The following is a 21,200-nucleotide window of genomic DNA, read 5'->3' on the forward strand; positions in this document are numbered from 1 at the left end:
GTGAACCTTGATTCTCTTTCCTCAGATTCATCTGTTCATTTTCAGAAACCAGTAACCACATCCACTGTCAGCCCATCAGTTCCTCAACAAGCTCTTGCCATCACAAATCCAAATTGCCCCCGAGCAGCCGATCCTTCCACTGCTCCATCATCATCTTATAACAGACTAATTAATTATCCTACGACAGGTCCATCTCTTCCTTTGAAGAAACGAGCTGTTACCTTCATGAAACCAAGTACTCTACCTGAAGCCGGTCCTTCCACCGATCCGTCATCATCTTATACCGGATGTAATCACTCTCTTATGAAAGGTCCGTCTGCTCCTCTGGAGAATCCAGTCCAGTCCAGGCTCCAGCCGCTGACACCTGTCCCAGGGATGACTAGCTGTTGTAATGGCTGCATCTTTAACTACTGTTTCAAAGGTGTAGTCTAAAGTTATGAAAATTGACGATTATGTTGTTACTCTTTGTTCTTTGTATAAATAATGCTGTACCTTCACTCTATCACCTTTTATTTGCAAACCTTCTACGTCTTTTGTGGATTTTTTCTTCTCAATCTCCTTAGGCCACGTTCACACGGTCAGTATTCGGTCAGTATTTTACATCCGTATTTGTAGCCAAAACCAGGAGAGGGTGATAAATACAGAAGTGGTCACGTCTTTCTATATGTTTCCTCTGATTGTCCCCCTCCTGGTTTTGGCCACAAATACTGATGTAAAATGCTGACCAAATACTGATCGTGTGATTACAGGCAGGTCCTCTAAGGATTAAAAGACAACCTACCTCAATTATCCACCATGAGCCGCTAACTACGTCTAGATGTGACCTGGTGACGCCATATTGATGACTCCATAAAGAAACATTTGACATTTTACCTTTCTTTTTTTGTAGTTTGTCAGACTCGGCAGGAGGATGAGGTCCCGGAGATCTGTCTTTCTAATCTTTGGAAATATTGCCGCCTAGAAAGTAAGTGACCCCCGGGGAGGAATTATTGGATTTAGGATTGGATAATGCAGGTAACGCTCGGTTCTCCTTTTTTCCCCAGAGGATTGCCCTTACATGCATTACTACCTGCCGTACCGCTGGCAAATTCTCAAAGGAACCGACTGGGAAGACGTTCCCAACATGGAGGAGGTGGAGAAAAGTTACTGTGACCCAAAGGTTGACAGGTACGGGTTGTCCAGAACTGAGCATCAGATTATAATGTATGTACAAGAACTAAAGAGGAACTCCACATAAGTGACCAGACATGATGGCCACTCACATCGGACATCTTCTTGCTGTGGGTCACGTTCTCGATGTAGAATCACTTGGTAACTTCTTCCCACTTTTCCTCCGCAGGGTTCCTCTGATTGACTTTCTGACCATGAGATCTGGGGAGCTCCGTGTTCGTCGTCTTTCCACCGTATCATCGGTCGTGAAGCCGTCTGAATATGTCCTGACCACTGAGTGGCTGTGGTACTGGAGGGATGAATATGGCAGCTGGATACAGTATGGCCAATCTGTAAGTGGGCAGATAATAATGGGCGCTCCTCAGGGGTGGAGCTTAAGAAGGTGCAGAGTTTATGGTTATACCTGGCTCTAGACGCCAAGCGGCTCAAGAGGTCTCTGCTTAGTATGTGGAGACCAATCCTACATGTTATAGTTAAGTTACCTTTCACAGCTATCAGGGTGGCCATTGGTAAAAATCAGAACTGACCGGAGAATTAAATATTTTCTCTTGATGTTCTGTTTATTTAGAATGTGAATCACACGATTGTCACCATCTCATCCTCCTATCTGGAGAACGCATATCTTGCCGATGCCAATTCTGTCGTTCCATTCGTTGCTGGTAACCATAAGTATGGGATCAACTTCCAAGGTACGGACATGGATAATTTGTGATAAACGGCATTTTCACCAATGTCGGCACCAGAGGGGCCAAAAGGCTCAGTGAACGGTCCAAACATCTATGTCAGCCCCCAGTGGTGAAGTTAATGTGGAATATCCCGTTGGGTTATGAGGTTCTCCTTTAACAATTGTCTAATTTTATAGACATGAAGCAGAAGAACATTGTGTACAAGACAGAGAGAGACGTGCGCAGGAGGCCGAAATATCTGAGCTTTGATGATGTGAAATTATTGAAAGGAAGGTAAAGTCATCCCATATTATAATAGATGGAGACATAGTAGAGAAGAGTGACTCTTCTCACATTCTGATTCACCAGTGTATGCAAATTTGGCTGGAAATTTGATTTTAAGTGACTCGCTTAGACTCTAAAGCCTCTAATTGCACTGAAAAGATGTGTGTAACACTCTAAGTTCTCCTAGGACTGTATCCAATCCCTTTCAAGCCCTTTAGTGCAAACAGAGGGTTAGTAATTTCATAGAGTTCTCAACATAGACAACTGTAATCCAAAAATTATCTCTTTTTTTAGGTCAGATGACTGCCGTACTGGTGTTTAATTACAATGGTGATGTACACACAAGAAGCCACTGTTGTCCATAAATTATCCCTTCTTGTGGAGTAGCAAAAGGTTTGGTGCCTAGAAACTAAGGAAGAAATTGCTTGGCTCTTTTTAGCCATCGATAAATTAGTCTTTGTCCATTTTTGAGGAGTATCAACAGGTTTGGTGAAAAGTGAATAATGAAGAATTACCGGGGTTTAGACAGTTTTTATCATGAAAAAGCAAAGACTTGTAATTATTTTAGCCCTAACTAAATTATTATATTTCTTTTTTTGGCACCAGAAAAAAAGTTTATTAAAGAGTTTTTTCCTGTGTATGCTTTAATTTTATGGCCATAAAATTATGCCCATGAACAACAGGATAGTATGGTTACTGGAGATGAGCGAACTTGTTCGGAAAATGTTCACCAATCTCAAATTCGGCACGAACGTTGAACATTCGGATTCGTGTTCGGATTCCCAATAATTTTTCCTAAAAATCAGCAAAATTTGGCCAAAGTTCAATAAATGACTGAGTTCACTAAGGGCTCTTTCAGACGTCAGTGTTTCTGGTAGCAGCACGGGTCACAAAGCGTCCCACACACGTGCACACTGATGACATCCCTGTGTCACCAATGTGACACATACTGGCTCCTGGGAATCAGTGGTACTGTTTGCACTGTTCCCTGGGGCGGGTGAAGAAGTGAAGACAGCTCACATCATTGTCCCCTGCTCCTGCTGCTATCAGTGCTAGCAGTGGACAATGTTGAGAGTTGAATTCAACTGTTAACAGCAAGAGCAAGCAGCCACTGATGACAGTATTCATCAGCCACCGCCTGCGCTATAAATAAATACAGTTAGGTCCATATATATTTGGACAGAGACAACATTTTTCTAATTTTGGTTATAGACATTATCACAATGAATTTTAAACAAAACAATTCAGATGCAGTTGAAGTTCAGACTTTCAGCTTTCATTTGGGGGTATCCACATTAAAATTGGATGAAGGGTTTAGGAGTTTCAGCTCCTTAACCTGTGCCACCCTGTTTTTAAAGTCATACTCACCTCTCCGGAGGCCCCTGCACCTCACCGCTGTTAACCGGCAGCCTTCTTTGCTTAATTTTAAGCAAAGCAGGCTGCCGGTTACTACCAGGGCGCGTCAGAGGGTGAGTATATCCCTATTTTTTATTTTAATTCTTTATTTTTTACATGGATATGGATCCCAGGGCCTGAAGGAGAGTTTCCTCTCCTTCAGACCCTGGGAACCATACACTGGGAACTTCCGATTCCGATTCCCGATACCACAAAAGTATCGGATCTCGGTATCGGAATTCCGATACCGCAAGTATCGGCCAATACCCGATACTTGCGGTATCGGAATGCTCAACACTAGTGGTGGCCAAACCTTTGATGGATATGACCGGGAATGGTACAGACTTTTCCAATTTGTCCAGTGAAGATGAAGATGGGGGCCTTGTTATCGCAGGGTGCGTCTCCTAGTAAATGGTATACATGTGCATACTATGACATTGGTAATATGGAACTCTTGGCAATTAGGTGGTTTTTGAAGAGTGGTGTCATTTTCTGGAAGGGACAGTATATCTGGTTATGGCAGTCACTGATCATAAAAAATCTATCACCTTTAGAGTATGCTAAGCGTCTGACACTTACTTAGACGGGCAAGGTGGTCTTTATTCTTCGCCAGATTCAACTTTTTCTTAACATGTAGGCAGGGGGATAAGGATGTTAAGGCGGATGCCTTATCCCATTGTTTTCCTGGGGGTGGAGATAATTGTGACCGGTTCCTATACTACAAAAAGGGGTGGTGATTGCTGCTATAAGTTCTGAAATTGGAATAGAGGTTGTAGAGACTCAGAGGGACACCCCTGCTGCCTGTCATTTAGGTAAACTGTTCGTACCTGTGAATCTACAGCTTAAAATTATAAGTAAACATCATGACTCGGTCTTAAAAGGACACCATGGAAGTAAAGACACCACAGATCTCCTTACCCAGCGTTTTTGGTGCTCTCAGGTTGTTCGGGAGTATGTAGCCAACAGTAGTGTGTGCACGTTCTAGGACCCCTCATACTCGTCCATCTGGGTCTCTCCAACCACTATCATTAGATTTCATTACTGGTTTACCAGTATCGGCAGGTAATACAGTTATTTTGGTGGCAGTGGACAGGTTCAGCAAGATGTCTCATTTTATTGCGCTATCCGCCTTACCCAATGCCAAGACTTTGTGCAAATTTTCATTAAAAAAATCGTGAAATTACATGGGATTCCTACTGATATTGTTTCTGACCGAGGGGTGCGATTTATTTTTGCAATCGTTTGGGGATCCATCGGTCGTACTCTTCAGCATATCACCCACAGTCCAATGGGAAAACTGAACAGGTTAACCAGAATCTAGAGACTTATCTTAGGTGTTTTGTGCCTGAGAATCAGGAAGATTGGGTTACCTACTTACCTCTAGCTAACTTTGCAGTGAATAGTCGTTGTCATGAGTCTACTAGTAAGTCCCCGTTTTTCGGGGCATACAGGTTTCATCCTCAGTTTAATTCTTTTAATAGGAATTGTTCTTCTGAAATACCTGAAGAGGAACGTTTTTCATCATCTATTACGTCCGTATGGCAAGGGGTTCGTGATGTTTTGAGGAAGATGGGGTCCAATACAAGAGTCTGGCAGATCAGAGACGTTTGGTGGGTCCGGACCTGTGTGTTGGTGACTTGGCATGGTTGTCCTCGAGGAACATTAAGTTTAAGGTTCCCTCTTGGAAACTGGGTCACAGGTTCATCGGTCCTTATAAGATTGTGGCCGTCTGATGATGCTGTAGCATTTCACCTTGCTTTGCCACCGACTTTTAGGATTCATAATGTGTTTCACTGGTTTTAGCTCAAAAAATAACTTGCGTCCTCTGTACTATCACCGCTACCCCCGTCTCCGGTCATTGTCCATGAGAATTTGGAGTTTCAGATAGCTAAGATGGATTCTCGCTTAGTTCATCAGTCTCTTACACTGGTACACTGGAATGATTACGGTCCTGAAGAGAGGATGTGGGAACCAGCATGTGACGTCCATGCGGTTAGGTTTGTCCGGTCCTTTCACATAGCACACTGATAAACCCGACCCCGAGGTTCTGGAGGTCCCTTTTAGAAGGGGGAGTAAAGTCACTGGTTTGCCACAACAGAGAGGAGCCAGAAGACCGCAGCGTCTGAGTTCTCGTACTCCTGCACTGATTAGAAACACTTTTCCTTCATATTAAATGGTGCAGGTTTCTGTTAGCAGTGCAGAGATTAAATTGTTCAACTTCCTTTTGGAGGATCTCAGTTGTGCGGTATCAGCCACTTCTCAGCCAGTGTTAGTCTTGTACTGCCTGGTGAAGGAGTGGGAGATTCGGTGTTTGGTAGAGGCATTTTTGGAGAGTAGTTCTGTGGCTGTAGCTCTTTTGGCTGTGTGCAATCCCCCATCCTCTTCTATTTAGTTTCCATACCTTTTGTACCCAGTCTTCTCCTTTATTGTCTGTGAGTGCATATTTTGTGTGACTGGTATTTTCATTTATCCCTGTACGGCCTTCCTTGTTTGCCTGGTGTGTGTATATACATACATTACTCCTCCCCACTTCCCTGGGAGGGCACAGATAAGGGCTGATCCAGGAGTTCAGCAAGGTGCGTGGCCCTGGTGTCTTCACCCTCAGAAATAACCTGGGGAGCAGGTATAGCTAGGGTGCACCTAGTGTTAGAGACACCATAGGAGCCTCCGATTATTAGACAACAGAATCATGTTTCAGCTTTGTCACCTTTTGTTCTAAACTTATTTGCTAAAGAAAAAAACTAAATATAAAAGTAAATATTAATTTAAATCTCTTCACTAGGGTTGAGCGAAATGGATCGGACAAATTCAAAAATCGCCGACTTTCGGCAAAGTCGGGTTTCATGAAACCCGACCCAATCCCAGTGTGGGATCGGCCATGAGGTCGGTGATCTTCGCGCCAAAGTCGCGTTTCATATGACGCGTTCAGCTCAATTTCTCAGCCAATGAAGGTGGACGCAGAGTGTGGGCAGCGTGATAACATAGGTCTCGGTCCCCACCATCTTAGAGAAGGGCATGGCAGTGATTGGCTTGCTTTCTGCGGTGTCACGGGGGATATAAAGGGGTGTGCACGCTGACCGCCATCTTACTGCTGCCGATCTTAGCATAGGGAGAGGTTGCTGCAGCTTCATCAGAAGAAGGGCTATAGTTAGGGAGGAAAGATTAACCCCCAAACCGCTTGTGCTGTAGCGATTTTCACTGTCCAACACCACCTTTTGTTTGCAGGGACAGTGGAAGCTATAATATTTTTGTGCATCAGCTCTGTAGCTTATTAGGCTGCCTTATAAGGCTCCCTGATAGCTGCATTGCTGTTTGCACGCTGCTGTGCAAACCAACTGCTTTTTTAAAAGCAAAAATCCTGTTGCTCCTTTCTGCAGTTATCTTGTTTATTTGTCCACACTTTTGTGTGCAGCAGTCCTTTTTATAGCTGCCATACTTGTCCTGAGATCATTGTAGGGAGATTGAAATTGTACTACAGTCCTTGTATTTTTTCATTGATCTTCCACCCACGTTTTGCCACTTACATTGTGTTGTTTTATACACTGGGCCTGAGTTGTGGTGCTGTCTCCCCCCCAAAATAAAAGGGAGATTCAAATTGTCACAAAGTGGATATACGTCAGTCCTGTTAGTTTGTCGTATATCAGCCAGCCACTTTCTGCCACTTACATTGTGTTGTGTTATACACTGGGCCTGAGTTTTGGTGCAGTTTCCCCCCCAAAAAAAGGGAGAATTAAATTCTCAACAAGTTTATATACACCTTCTACCTTGTTTTACAGTACCATATAACGGTTGTTATTTTGGTTAGATTTTCCCAAAAATGAGGAAGTCTGGTGGAAGAGGCCATGGGCGGTCGTTGCCAGCTGGTACTTATGGTGGTGGTGGTGGTGGAGCATCTGGTGGTAGTGGGAAAAGCAAAATAGCACCTAATGCTCGAGTTGTTGAGCCTGCGTCATCATCTGGCTACACAAGGCCTCGAAGGCTCCCTTTTCTGGAAGTAGGAAAAACCGCTTTTAAAGCCGGACCAGCAGGAAAAAGTTTTGGCTTTCCTTGCGGACTCACCCTCTAGCTCTTTCGCCTCCTCTTCAGAAAGTTCCAAATTTAAAAGCAGCGAGTCGTCAGTGGATGCTCCCGGTCAGGAACAAGTCGTTTCCTTGTGTTTTTCACCCAAACCAACAGTGAAGGATGCGTCAGGCGACACAACAGGTTACTCCATGGAGCTCTTTACACATACCGTGCCTGGGTTAGAAAGGGAAATAGTTAACTACCTATTACAAGATGAATCGGACATGGAGTGCACTGATGCACAGCCACAGCTAGATTATTATGCTGTTCCATTGACTCAGATCACTACATTGCCCTCGCAGTGTACTGAGCCAGTACCTGACCCTGATGAGACTATGGTGCCCCGACCCGAACGCTATAGCACCTTACACGGTGACAGGAAGGTGCACAGGACATAGAAGAGGAGGTGATAGATGACCCAGTTGTTGACCCAGATTGGCAGCCATTGGGGGAAGAGGGTGCCACTGACAGTAGCTCAGAAGCGGAGGAGGATGATCCGCAGCAGCCATCTACATCACACCAGCTGTCATCTGGCAGGCCCGTATCAGGACAAAAACGTTTGTCAAAAACAAAAACAGTTTTAGGACAGCGTGGCCATCCGGTGAAAGTAGCACAGCGTGCAATGCCTGAAAAGGTATTCCATAGTAGGAAGAGTGCAGTGTGGCAATTTTTTAACCAAGATCCGAATGATCAGTGCAAAGTTATCTGTAAGAAATGCTCAAAGACCTTTAGCAGAGGGAAGAATCCCCAATATTTAAATACAACGTGCATGCGTAGACATTTAACCAGCATGCACTTGCAAGCCTGGACTAACTACCAAACGTCCCATGCCGTTGGTGCACCTGCTCAGAATGAAGGTAGTCAGCAATGCTACATTGCTTCCCTCACTGTAAGCCCACCGGTTAGGACCCCACCAGCAGCAAATATGGAGGTATCGTCGCAAGGCCAAAGCAGTCAGGGAATCACAAGGTTTTTGGTAGGAAACACTGTATGTAGGTCAACATCAAGAATACCATCACCAACCCTCTCTCAATCCGCCATGTCCACCACCACCACCACCGCTAGTTTCACCATATGCAGCTCTCCAGTCCAGCTCACCCTACAAGAGACTCTCGTTAGGAAAAGGAAGTACTCATCCTCTCATCCGCGTACACAGGGTTTGAGCGCCCACATTGCTAGACTAATCTCGTTAGAGATTATGCCCTACTGGTTGGTTGAAAGCGAAGCTTTCAAAGACCTGATGGTCTACGCAGTACCACGCTATGACCTACCCAGTCGGCACTTCTTTGCGAGAACAGCCATCCCAGCCCTCCACCAGCATGTCAAAGACCGCATTGTCCATGCACTGAGGCAATCAGTCAGTGGAAAAGTGCACCTCACAACAGATGCATGGACCAGTAGGCATGGCCAGGGACGTTACGTGTCCATCACGGTGCACTGGGTTAATGTGGTGGATGCAGGGTCCACAGGGGACAGCCATAGTGGGACAGTTCTGCCTAGCCCACGGTCTAGGAAACAGTTGTCTGTAGGCGTTCGCCACCCCTCCTCCTCCTCCCCCTCCTCCTCCAGAAGCCAAAGCTCGTCCACAGAGCGCAGTCGCACGACCACTCCATCCGCAGCTGCCAGTGTTGCACACGAGGTGTCCCATTATGGAACAGCTAGTGGTAAGCGTCAGCAGGTTGTGTTGGAAATGAAGTGTTTGGGCGACAACAGACACACTGCGGAAGTTCTGGCCGAGTACTTGCAGCAAGAAACTCAGTCATGGCTGGGCAGTCTATATCTTGAGGCAGGCAAGGTAGCCAGTGATAACGGAAGGAATTTCATGGCTGCCATAGCCCTTTCACAACTGAAACACATACCTTGCCTGGCTCACACCTTGAACCTGGTGGTGCAGTGCTTCCTGAAAAATTATCCAGGGTTACCAGCCCTGCTACTAAAGGTGCGAAGACTTTACTCGCACATCCGCCGTTCGCCCGTACACTCCAGCCGTATGCTGAACCATCAGCGATCGTTGAAGCTTCCCCAGCATCGCCTAATAATCGAACTTGCACCAAGGTGGAACTCCACACTGCACATGCTTCAGAGGCTGTGCGAACAGAGTCGTGCTGTTATGTATTTGTGGGAGGATACACATACACGGGCAGGCAGTTGGATGGCAGACATGGAGTTGTCAGGTGTGCAGTGGTCGAAGCTACAAGACCTCTGTCAAGTCCTTCAGTGTTTTGAGGAATGCACACGGCTGGTCAGTGCAGACGACACCATCATAAGCATGAGCATCCCCCTAATGCGTCTGCTGATGCAAAGTTTGACGCACATTAAGGAGCAGGCGTCTGCAGCTGAGGATGAGGGAACCATTGTTGGCAGTCAGCCATTGTCTGCTCAGGGAACTCTCCTGGACAAGGTGGCGGACGAAAAGGAGGAGGAGGATGATGGGGATGAATATTTATGGGAGGAGGATGCTTCTCAGGGGGCAATAGAAACTGGTGGCGTTGCAAGGTCTGGTACAGGGTTTTTGCGGGACACAAGTGATGTTGATTTGCAAGAAAGTGCTCCTCAACCCTGCACAAGCAGTGAATTGACACCTGGAACATTGGCCCACATGGCTGATTATGCCTTGCGTATCCTAAAAAGGGACCCCCGCATTATCAAAATGATGACCGATGACGATTACTGGTTGGCCTGACTCCTGGATCCACGATATAAAGGAAAATTACAAAATATCATGCCACATGAGAACCTTGAGCAAATATTGGCTACCAAACAAGCAACTCTTGTAGACCGTTTGGTTCAGGCATTCCCAGCACACAGCGGCGGTGATGGTTCTCACACGAGCTGCAGGGGGCAACATGGCAGAGGTGTTAGAGGGGCATAAATCCGAAGTGGCGTTGGACAGAGGGGTTTTATGACCAGGTTGTGGAGTGATTTCGCAATGACCGCAGACACGACAGGTACTGCTGCATCGATTCAAAGTGACAGGAGACTGCATTTGTCCAGTATGGTTACGAACTACTTTTCCGCCCTTATCGATGTTCTCCCTCACAGGTCATTCCCCTTTGATTACTGGGCATCTAAAATAGACACCTGGCCTGAATTGGCAGAATATGCATTGCAGGAGCTCGCTTGCCCTGCTGCTAGTGTGCTATCAGAAAGAGTCTTCAGTGCGGCTGGTTCAATACTGACCGAAAAAAGGACACGTCTGGCTACCCGAAATGTTGATGATCTAACCTTCATTAAAATGAACCAATCATGGATTTCCAATTTTTTGGCCCCACCTTCCCCTGCTGACACGTAGTTTGCCTGAAAAATGTCTTGCTTTTGGCCTCCTCTTCTCCTGACTTCTCCAATTCCTCCATTTGCAGCTCCTGAATGTCCACCATAGGCCATTTTTACACCTCCCTAAATGGGCTGACTCGCCCCACAGGGCCATGGTCACCACCTAGCGCAAGCACCCGTGCAAGTGCCGTTTGCCTGGAGAGGTGGGTGTGCCCACTCTTGGGCGACGGCACTGGCACAGGGTCCCTCATAGTACAGTGAAGTGTCTCTGATGGTGGTGGTGCACAACCAACGTCAGACACACCGTCGTAATATGAGGGGCCCTGTACCAGTACCGCCGCCCATGAGAGAGTGTCCCCACCCAGCTTGAACAGCGCTCTACCACTTGCAATACTTACCTCTCCCTGCTCCACCACTGTGTAGTCTGTGCTGTTAAATCCTTCAATGGCACTGCCAATACAAATTTGTTAAAATGATAGATGATAGTTAAAATATACAGGGGCCCTGGCCTCCATTTAGACCATTTAATACTTTGCACCAACTACCACTGTCTGCTACTCAGCAGAGGAGCCCACCCCTGTACCTAGGTATGCCACCTGTTTACTTATGACCAATTTTTTGGCTGACATTTAGACCACTTTATTATTTGGGCCTACTAACTTAGTCTGCTACTCCTTACAATTGTCCTCACAAAGCTATGCCGCCTGTTTAGTCCTTTTACCAGTTTTGAACTGCATTTAGCCTACTTACTTTTTTGGGCCTACTAACTGTGTCTGCCTCCCATTACAGTTGTCCTCCACTGCACAAAGCTATGCCGCTTGTCTAGTCCTTTTACCAGTTTTGAACTGCATTTAGCCTACATATTTAGGCCTACTAACTATGTCTACCTACCATTACAGTTGTCCTCCATTGCACACAGCTATGCTGCCTGTTTAATCCTTTTACCAGTTTTGAACTGCATTTAGCCTACTTACTTTTTTGGGGCCTACTAACTGTGTCTGCCTCCCATTACAGTTGTCCTCTACTGCACAAAGCTATGCCGCCAGTTTAGTCCTTTTACCAGTTTTGAACTGCATTTAGCCTACTTATTTAGGCCTACTAACTGTGTCTACCTCCCATTACAGTTGTCCTCCACTGCACAAAGCTATGCCGCCTGTTTAGCCTTTTACCAGTTTTGAACAGCATTTAGCCTACTTACTTTTTTGGGCCTACTAACTGTGTCAGCCACTCCTTACAATTGTCCTCCGCTGAACAAAGCTATGCTGCCAGTTTATTCCAGTTACAAATTTTGAACTGCATTTAGCCTACTTACTTTTTTGGGCCTACTAACTGTGTCAGCCGCTCATTACAATTGTCCTCTGCTGAACAAAGCAATACCCCCAGTTTACTACTGTTACCAATTTTGAACTGCATTTAGCCTACTTACTTTTTTGGGCCTACTAACTGTGTCAGCCGCTCATTACAATTGTCCTCTGCTGAACAAAGCAATACCTGTTATGACCCCAGTGGACAGGGTCTCAGAGGAACGTGTAAGTCTGCGAGATACAAAAATCCAGCTCATAGGGCTGTGGTAACTGGGTTGACCAAATAGCTACTCCTAACGCCAACACTAGAAGTAGCCGGGGATCATGCCTACGGTGATCGCTAGATGACTCGCGCCAGCCAGAGAATCTAACTACCCCTAGGAGAAGAAAACAAAGACCTCTCTTGCCTCCAGAGAAAGGGACCCCAAAGCAAGATACAAGCCCCCCACAAATAATAACGGTGAGGTAAGAGGAAATGACAAACACAGAAATGAACCAGGTTCAGCAAAGAGAGGCCAGCTTACTAATAGCAGAATAAAGCAAGATAACTTATCTGGTCAACAAAAACCCTATAAAAATCCACGCTGGAGATTCAAGAACCCCCGAACCGTCTAACGGTCCGGGGGGAGAACACCAGCCCCCTAGAGCTTCCAGCAAAGGTCAGAATACAGATTGGAACAAGCTGGACAAAAATACAAAACAAAACAAAAGCAAAAGCAATGAAGCAGACTTAGCTTGAAAAACAGGAACCAGGATCAGAGGACAAGAGCACAACAGATTAGCTCTGATTTCAACGATGCCAGGCATTGAACTGAAGGTCCAGGGAGCTTATATAGCAACGCCCCTAACTAACGGCCCAGGTGAGGATATAGGAAAAAACAGACGCTCCAGAGTCAAATCACTAATGACCACTAGAGGGAGCAAAAAGCAAAATCACAACAGTACCCCCCCCTTAGTGAGGGGTCACCGAACCCTCACCACGACCACCAGGGCGATCAGGATGAGCGGCGTGAAAGGCACGAACTAAATCGGCCGCATGAACATCAGAGGCGACCACCCAGGAATTATCTTCCTGACCATAGCCCTTCCACTTGACCAGGTACTGAAGCCTCCGCCTGGAGAGACGAGAATCCAAGATCTTCTCCACCACGTACTCCAACTCACCCTCAACCAACACCGGAGCAGGAGGCTCAGCAGAAGGAACCACAGGCACAACGTACCGCCGCAATAAGGACCTATGAAACACGTTGTGGATAGCAAACGACACAGGAAGATCCAGGCGAAAGGATACAGGATTAAGAATTTCCAATATCCTGTAAGGACCAATAAAACGAGGCTTAAATTTGGGAGAGGAAACCTTCATAGGAACAAAGCGGGAAGAAAGCCACACCAAATCCCCAACACGCAGTCGGGGACCCACACCGCGGCGGCGGTTGGCAAAGCGCTGAGCCCTTTCCTGTGACAACTTCAAGTTGTCCACCACAAGATTCCAGATCTGCTGCAACCTATCCACCACAGAATCCACCCCAGGGCAGTCAGAAGGTTCCACATGACCCGAAGAAAAACGAGGGTGGAAACCAGAGTTGCAGAAAAACGGCGAAACCAAAGTGGCGGAACTAGCCCGATTATTAAGGGCAAACTCAGCTAACGGCAAGAAGGTCACCCAATCGTCCTGATCGGCAGAGACAAAACACCTCAAATAAGCCTCCAAAGTCTGATTAGTTCGCTCCGTCTGTCCATTAGTCTGAGGATGGAAAGCAGACGAAAACGACAAGTCAATGCCCATCCTACTACAAAAGGATCGCCAGAATCTGGAAACGAACTGGGATCCTCTGTCTGACACAATATTCTCAGGGATGCCGTGCAAACGAACCACGTTCTGGAAAAACACAGGAACCAGATCGGAAGAGGAAGGCAGCTTAGGCAGAGGAACCAAATGGACCATCTTGGAGAAGCGATCACATATAACCCAGATAACAGACATGCCTTGAGACACCGGAAGATCAGAAATGAAATCCATGGAGATATGTGTCCAAGGTCTCTTAGGGACAGGCAAGGGCAAGAGCAAGCCGCTGGCACGAGAACAGCAAGGCTTAGCTCGAGCACAAGTCCCACAGGACTGTACAAATGACCGCACATCCCTAGACAAGGAAGGCCACCAAAAGGATCTGGCCACCAGATCTCTGGTGCCAAAAATTCCTGGGTGACCTGCCAACACCGAGGAATGAACCTCGGAAATGACTCTGCTGGTCCACTTATCAGGCACAAACAGTCTGTCAGGTGGACAAGAATCAGGCCTATCAGTCTGAAATCTCTGCAACACACGTCGCAGATCTGGAGAAATAGCTGACAAGATAATACCATCTTTAAGAATACCAACAGGTTCAGCGACTCCAGGAGCATCAGGCACAAAGCTCCTGGAAAGAGCATCGGCCTTCACATTCTTTGAACCTGGTAAATACGAGACAACAAAGTCAAAACGGGAGAAAAGCAATGACCAGCGGGCCTGTCTAGGATTCAGGCGTTTAGCAGACTCGAGATACATCAGATTTTTGTGATCAGTTAAGACCACCACACGATGCTTAGCACCCTCGAGCCAATGACGCCACTCCTCAAATGCCCATTTCATGGCCAACAACTCCCGATTGCCCACATCATAATTTCGCTCCGCAGGCGAAAACTTCCTAGAGAAAAAGGCGCAAGGTCTCATAACAGAGCAACCAGGGCCTCTCTGCGACAAAACGGCCCCTGCTCCAATCTCTGAAGCATCCACCTCAACTTGAAAGGGAAGCGAGACATCAGGCTGGCACAAAACAGGCGCCGAAGTAAATCGACGTTTCAACTCCTGGAAAGCCTCCACGGCAGCAGGAGCCCAATTAACCACATCGGAGCCCTTCTTGGTCATATCCGTCAAAGGTTTCACAATGCTAGAAAAGTTAGCGATAAAACGACGGTAGAAGTTAGCGAAACCCAAGAACTTCTGAAGACTCTTAACTGACGAGGGCTGAGTCCAATCAAGAATAGCTCGGACCTTGACTGGGTCCATCTCCACAGCAGAAGGGGAAAAAATGAACCCCAAAAAGGGAACCTTCTGTACACCAAAAAGACACTTTGAGCCCTTGACAAACAAAGAATTCTCACGCAAAATTTTAAAGACCATCCTGACCTGCTCCACATGCGAGTCCCAATCATCAGAAAAAACCAGAATATCATCCAGATAAACGATCAAAAATTTATCCAGATAGTTCCGGAAAATGTCATGCATAAAGGACTGAAAAACTGAAGGGGCATTAGAGAGCCCAAAAGGCATCACCAAGTACTCAAAATGACCCTCGGGCGTATTGAATGCGGTTTTCCATTCATCGCCCTGCCTAATGCGCACAAGGTTGTACGCACCACGAAGGTCTATCTTGGTAAACCACTTGGCACCCTTAATCCGGGCAAACAAGTCAGACAACAGCGGCAAAGGATACTGAAATTTGACAGTGATCTTATTTAAAAGCCGATAGTCAATACAAGGCCTCAAAGATTCGTCCTTTTTAGCCACAAAAAAGAATCCCGCACCAAGAGGGGAAGAAGACGGACGGATGTGTCCTTTCTCCAGAGACTCCTTGATATATGAACGCATAGCGGTATGTTCAGGTATCGACAGATTAAACAGTCTTCCCTTAGGAAACTTACTGCCAGGAATCAAATCTATTGCACAGTCACATTCCCTATGAGGAGGCAATGCACTTGACCTAGACTCGCTGAAGACATCCTGATAATCAGACAAATACTCCGGAACTTCCGAAGGCGTAGAAGAAGCAATAGACACAGGCAGGGAATCCTCATGAATACCAAGACAGCCCCAACTAGACACTGACATAGCCTTCCAGTCAAGGACTGGATTATGGGTCTGTAACCATGGCAGCCCTAAAACAACCAAATCATGCATTTTATGTAAAACCAGGAAACGTATCACCTCGCGGTGTTCAGGAGTCATACACATGGTAACCTGTGTCCAATACTGCGGCTTATTTTCTGCCAATGGCGTAGCATCAATACCCCTAAGAGGGATAGGATTTTCCAATGGTTCAAGAATAAAACCACAGCGCTTAGCAAATGACAGATCCATGAGACTCAGGGCAGCACCTGAATCTACAAACGCCATGACAGGATAAGATGACAATGAGCAAATCAAAGTCACAGACAGAATAAACTTAGGATGCAAATTACCAACGGTGACAGGACTAACAACCTTAGATATACGTTTAGAGCATGCTGAGATAACATGTGTAGAATCACCACAGTAGTAGCACAAGCCATTCCGGCGTCTATGAATTTTCCTCTCATTTCTAGTCAGGATTCTATCACATTGCATCAAATCAGGTGTCCGTTCAGACAACACCATGAGGGAATTTGCGGTTTTGCGCTCCCGCAACCGCCGGTCAATTTGAATAGCCAGGGACATGGTATCATTCAGACCTGTGGGAATGGGAAAACCCACCATAACATTCTTAATGGCCTCAGAAAGGCCATTTCTAAAATTAGCGGCCAGTGCACACTCGTTCCAATGTGTCAGCACGGACCATTTCCGAAATTTTTGGCAATACACCTCAGCCTCGTCCTGGCCCTGAGACATAGCCAGCAAGGCTTTCTCTGCCTGAATCTCAAGATTGGGTTCCTCATAAAGTAAACCGAGCGCCAGAAAAAACGCATCAATATCAGCCAATGCCGGATCTCCTGGCGCCAGCGAAAAAGCCCAATCTTGAGGGTCACCCCGTAAGAATGAAATAACAATTTTTACTTGTTGAGCAGAGTCTCCAGAGGAACAAGGTTTCAGGGAAAAAAACAATTTACAATTATTCCTGAAATTCCTAAACTTAAATCGGTCTCCTGAAAACAGTTCAGGAATCGGAATCTTGGGTTCAGACCTAGGATTTCTGGTAACATAATCTTGTATACCCTGCACACGAGCGGCAAGCTGGTCCACACTTGTAATCAAGGTCTGGACATTCATGTCTGCAGCAAGCTTAAGCCACTCTGAGGTAAAGGGGAAAAGAAAAAAAAAAAAAAAAAATGAGAGAGAAAAAAAAAAAAAAACTCAAAATTTTCTTTCTTATAATCCCACTTCTGCAATGCATTAAACATTTAATACTGGCCTGGCATACTGTTATGACCCCAGTGGACAGGGTCTCAGAGGAACGTGTAAGTCTGCGAGATACAAAAATCCAGCTCATAGGGCTGTGGTAACTGGGTTGACCAAATAGCTACTCCTAACGCCAACACTAGAAGTAGCCGGGGATCATGCCTACGGTGATCGCTAGATGACTCGCGCCAGCCGGAGAATCTAACTACCCCTAGGAGAAGAAAACAAAGACCTCTCTTGCCTCCAGAGAAAGGGACCCCAAAGCAAGATACAAGCCCCCCACAAATAATAACGGTGAGGTAAGAGGAAATGACAAACACAGAAATGAACCAGGTTCAGCAAAGAGAGGCCAGCTTACTAATAGCAGAATAAAGCAAGATAACTTATCTGGTCAACAAAAACCCTATAAAAATCCACGCTGGAGATTCAAGAACCCCCGAACCGTCTAACGGTCCGGGGGGAGAACACCAGCCCCCTAGAGCTTCCAGCAAAGGTCAGAATACAGATTGGAACAAGCTGGACAAAAATACAAAACAAAACAAAAGCAAAAGCAATGAAGCAGACTTAGCTTGAAAAACAGGAACCAGGATCAGAGGACAAGAGCACAACAGATTAGCTCTGATTTCAACGATGCCAGGCATTGAACTGAAGGTCCAGGGAGCTTATATAGCAACGCCCCTAACTAACGGCCCAGGTGAGGATATAGGAAAAAACAGACGCTCCAGAGTCAAATCACTAATGACCACTAGAGGGAGCAAAAAGCAAAATCACAACAAATACCCCCAGTTTACTACTGTTACCAATTTTGAACTGCATTTAGCCTACTTACTTTTTAGTCTTCTAACTGTGCCTGCCACTTCTTACAATTGTCCTCTGCTGAACAAAGCTATGCCGCCAGTTTACTCCTGTTACCAATTTTGAACTGCATTTAGCCTACTTACTTTTTTGGGCCTACAAACTGTGTCTGCCACTCCTTACAAATGTCCTCCGCTCAACAAAGCTATGCCGCCAGTTTCCTCCTATTACCAATTTTGAACTGCATTTAGCCTACTTACTTTTTTGGGCCTACTAACTGTGTCAGCCTCTCATTACAGTTGTCCTCCGCTGAACAAAGCTATGCCGCCAGTTTACTCCTGTTACCAATTTTGAACTGCATTTAGCCTACTTACTTTTTTACGCCTACTAACTGTGTCTGCCACTCCTTACAATTGTCCTCCGCTGAACAAAGCTATGCCGCCAGTTTACTCCTGTTACCAATTTTGAACTGCATTTAGCCTACTTACTTTTTTACGCCTACTAACTGTGTCTGCCACTCCTTACAATTGTCCTCTGCTGAACAAAGCCATACCGCCAGTTTACTACTGTTACCAATTTTGAATTGCATTTAGCCTACTTACTTTTTTGGGCCTATTAACTGTGTCTGCCACTCCTTACAATTGTCCTCCGCTGAACAAACCTATGCCGCCAGTTTACTCCTGTTACAAATTTTGAACTGCATTTAGCCTACTTACTTTTTTGGGCCTACTAACTGTGTCTGCCTCCCATTACAGTTGTCCTCCACTGCACAAAGCTATGCCGCCAGTTTAGTCCTTTTACCAGTTTTGAACTGCATTTAGCCTACTTATTTAGGCCTACTAACTGTGTCTGCCTCCCATTACAGTTGTCCTCCACTGCACAAAGCTATGCTGCCTGTTTAGTCCTTTTACTAGTTTTGAACTGCATTTAGCCTACTTATTTAGGCCTAATAACTGTGTCTGCCTCCCATTACAATTGTCCTCTGCTGAACAAAGCTATGCCGCCAGTTTACTCCTGTTACTAATTTTGAACTGCATTTAGCCTACTTACTTTTTTGGGCCTACTAACTGTGTCTGCCTCCCATTACAGTTGTCCTCCACTGCACAAAGCTATGCCGCCAGTTTAGTCCTTTTACCAGTTTTGAACTGCATTTAGCCTACTTATTTAGGCCTACTAACTGTCTGACTCCCATTACAGTTGTCCTCCACTGCACAAAGCTATGCTGCCTGTTTAGTCCTTTTACTAGTTTTGAACTGCATTTAGCCTACTTATTTAGGCCTAATAACTGTGTCTGCCTCCCATTACAATTGTCCTCCGCTGAACAAAGCTATGCTGCCAGTTTACTCCTGTTACCAATTTTGAACTGCATTTGGCCTACTTACTTTTTTGTGCCTACTAACTATGTCTGCCACTCCTTACAATTGTCCTCCGCTGAACAAAGCTATGCCGCCAGTTAACTCCTGTTACCAATTTTGAACTGCATTTAGCCTACTTACTTTTTTGGGCCTACTAACTGTGTCTGCCACTCCTTACAATTGTCCTCTGCAGAACAAAGCCATACCACCAATTTACTACTGTTACCAATTTTGAACTGCATTTAGCCTACTTACTTTTTTGGGCCTATTGTTGTGAATTCTGCTCTTGGGCTCCCTCCGGTGGTTGTTGGTGGTAGTGCAGTTGTCTTGGGGTTGTAATCCAGGCAGGTGTTTCTGCTGATTGCAGCTCTATTAGGTATTTAGGATTGCAGGATCCATGAGTCCATGCCAGTTGTCCATTGTACTTGGAGGGATTGCATCTCTCTCTGGCTCCTCATGCCCTGCTGCCAATTCAGCTAAGATAAGTGTCTGGTTTTTTGTCTCTGTGCACACATGCAGTGTGCTTTGCCATTCAGTGCAATTCATTGTGTTTTTGTCCAGCTTAGACTTTGTTTGGATTTTTCAGTCATGCTGGATTCTCAGGAGATGCAGATATACTTTCTATGTCTTTAGTTAGATGTAGAATATTTGTATTATCTGCTGTGGATATTTTTAGGATTTTAATACTGACCGCTTAGAATTCTGTTCTATCCTTTTCTGTTTAGCTAGAAGTGCCTCTTTTGCTAAATCCTGTTTTTCTGCCTGCGTGTGTTTTTCACTTATACTCACAGTCAATATTTGTGGGGGGCTGCCTATCCTCTGGGGTTATGCTCTGAGGCAAGATAGAATTCCCATTTCCATCTATAGGGGTATTTAGTCCTACGGCTGTGTCGAGGTGTCTAGGACGTGTTAGGTACACCCCACGGCTACTTCTAGTTGCAGTGTTAGTTTAGGGTTTGCGGTCAGTACAGGTACCACCTACTCCTGAGAAAGTTTCATGCAGCTCCAAGGTCACCGGATCATAACAGTACAACTGGACAACAATGAGTTAAATGCATCTCAGAAGAAGGGAAGAAAGAGCCATTTTTTTTTCTGTAGCCTGCTTGGTCTTTTCTTCCCTCTTTTCCTCTGGGTGGCTGAGGAGTCTTGTGCTAGCATGGATGTTCAGGGATTAGTTTCTCGTGTAGACCAGCTTGCTGCTAGGGTACAGGGTATTTCTGATTATATTGTTCAGACTCCGCTTTTAGAGCCTAGGATTCCTACTCCTGATTTGTTTTTTGGGGACAGGTCCAAATTTTTGAGTTTTAAAAACAACTGTAAACTGTTTTTTGCTCTGAAGCCTCGTTCCTCTGGTGATCCCATTCAGCAGGTTAAAATTGTCATCTCCCTGCTGCGTGGCGACCCTCAGGATTGGGCATTTTCCCTGGAATCTGGGAATCCGGCCTTGCTTAATGTAGATGCCTTTTTTCAGGCTCTAGGATTATTATATGATGAACCAAATTCTGTGGATCAAGCCGAGAAGACCTTGTTGGCCCTGTCTCAGGGTCAAGAAGCGGCAGAATTGTATTGTCAGAAATTTAGAAAATGGTCTGTGCTGACTAAATGGAATGAGGATGCTTTGGCGGCAATTTTCAGAAAGGGTCTTTCTAAATCTGTTAAAGATGTTATGGTGGGGTTTCCCACGCCTGTTGGTCTGAGTGATTCTATGTCTCTGGCCATTCAGATTGATCGGCGCTTGCGGGAGCGCAGAACTGTGCGCGCTGTG

General features: G+C 45.7%; 1 protein-coding gene across 1 annotated transcript in view; it reads left to right on the forward strand.

Moving 5' to 3' along the window:
- The window catches only part of LOC143775182 (uncharacterized), a 65,906-nt gene that overhangs the window by 13,187 nt on the left and 31,519 nt on the right, over positions 1 to 21,200 (forward strand). The window contains exons 9-16 of the mRNA XM_077263024.1: positions 26 to 421; positions 890 to 964; positions 1,044 to 1,167; positions 1,340 to 1,502; positions 1,739 to 1,859; positions 2,033 to 2,129; positions 8,223 to 8,230; positions 15,209 to 15,247. Coding sequence (XP_077119139.1) covers positions 26 to 421; positions 890 to 964; positions 1,044 to 1,167; positions 1,340 to 1,502; positions 1,739 to 1,859; positions 2,033 to 2,129; positions 8,223 to 8,230; positions 15,209 to 15,247 — 1,023 coding nt within the window. The remainder of the gene's footprint in view (positions 1 to 25; positions 422 to 889; positions 965 to 1,043; positions 1,168 to 1,339; positions 1,503 to 1,738; positions 1,860 to 2,032; positions 2,130 to 8,222; positions 8,231 to 15,208; positions 15,248 to 21,200) is intronic.

Source organism: Ranitomeya variabilis, chromosome 5 (assembly GCF_051348905.1).
Source record: "Ranitomeya variabilis isolate aRanVar5 chromosome 5, aRanVar5.hap1, whole genome shotgun sequence".
Lineage (NCBI taxonomy): Eukaryota > Metazoa > Chordata > Amphibia > Anura > Dendrobatidae > Ranitomeya > Ranitomeya variabilis.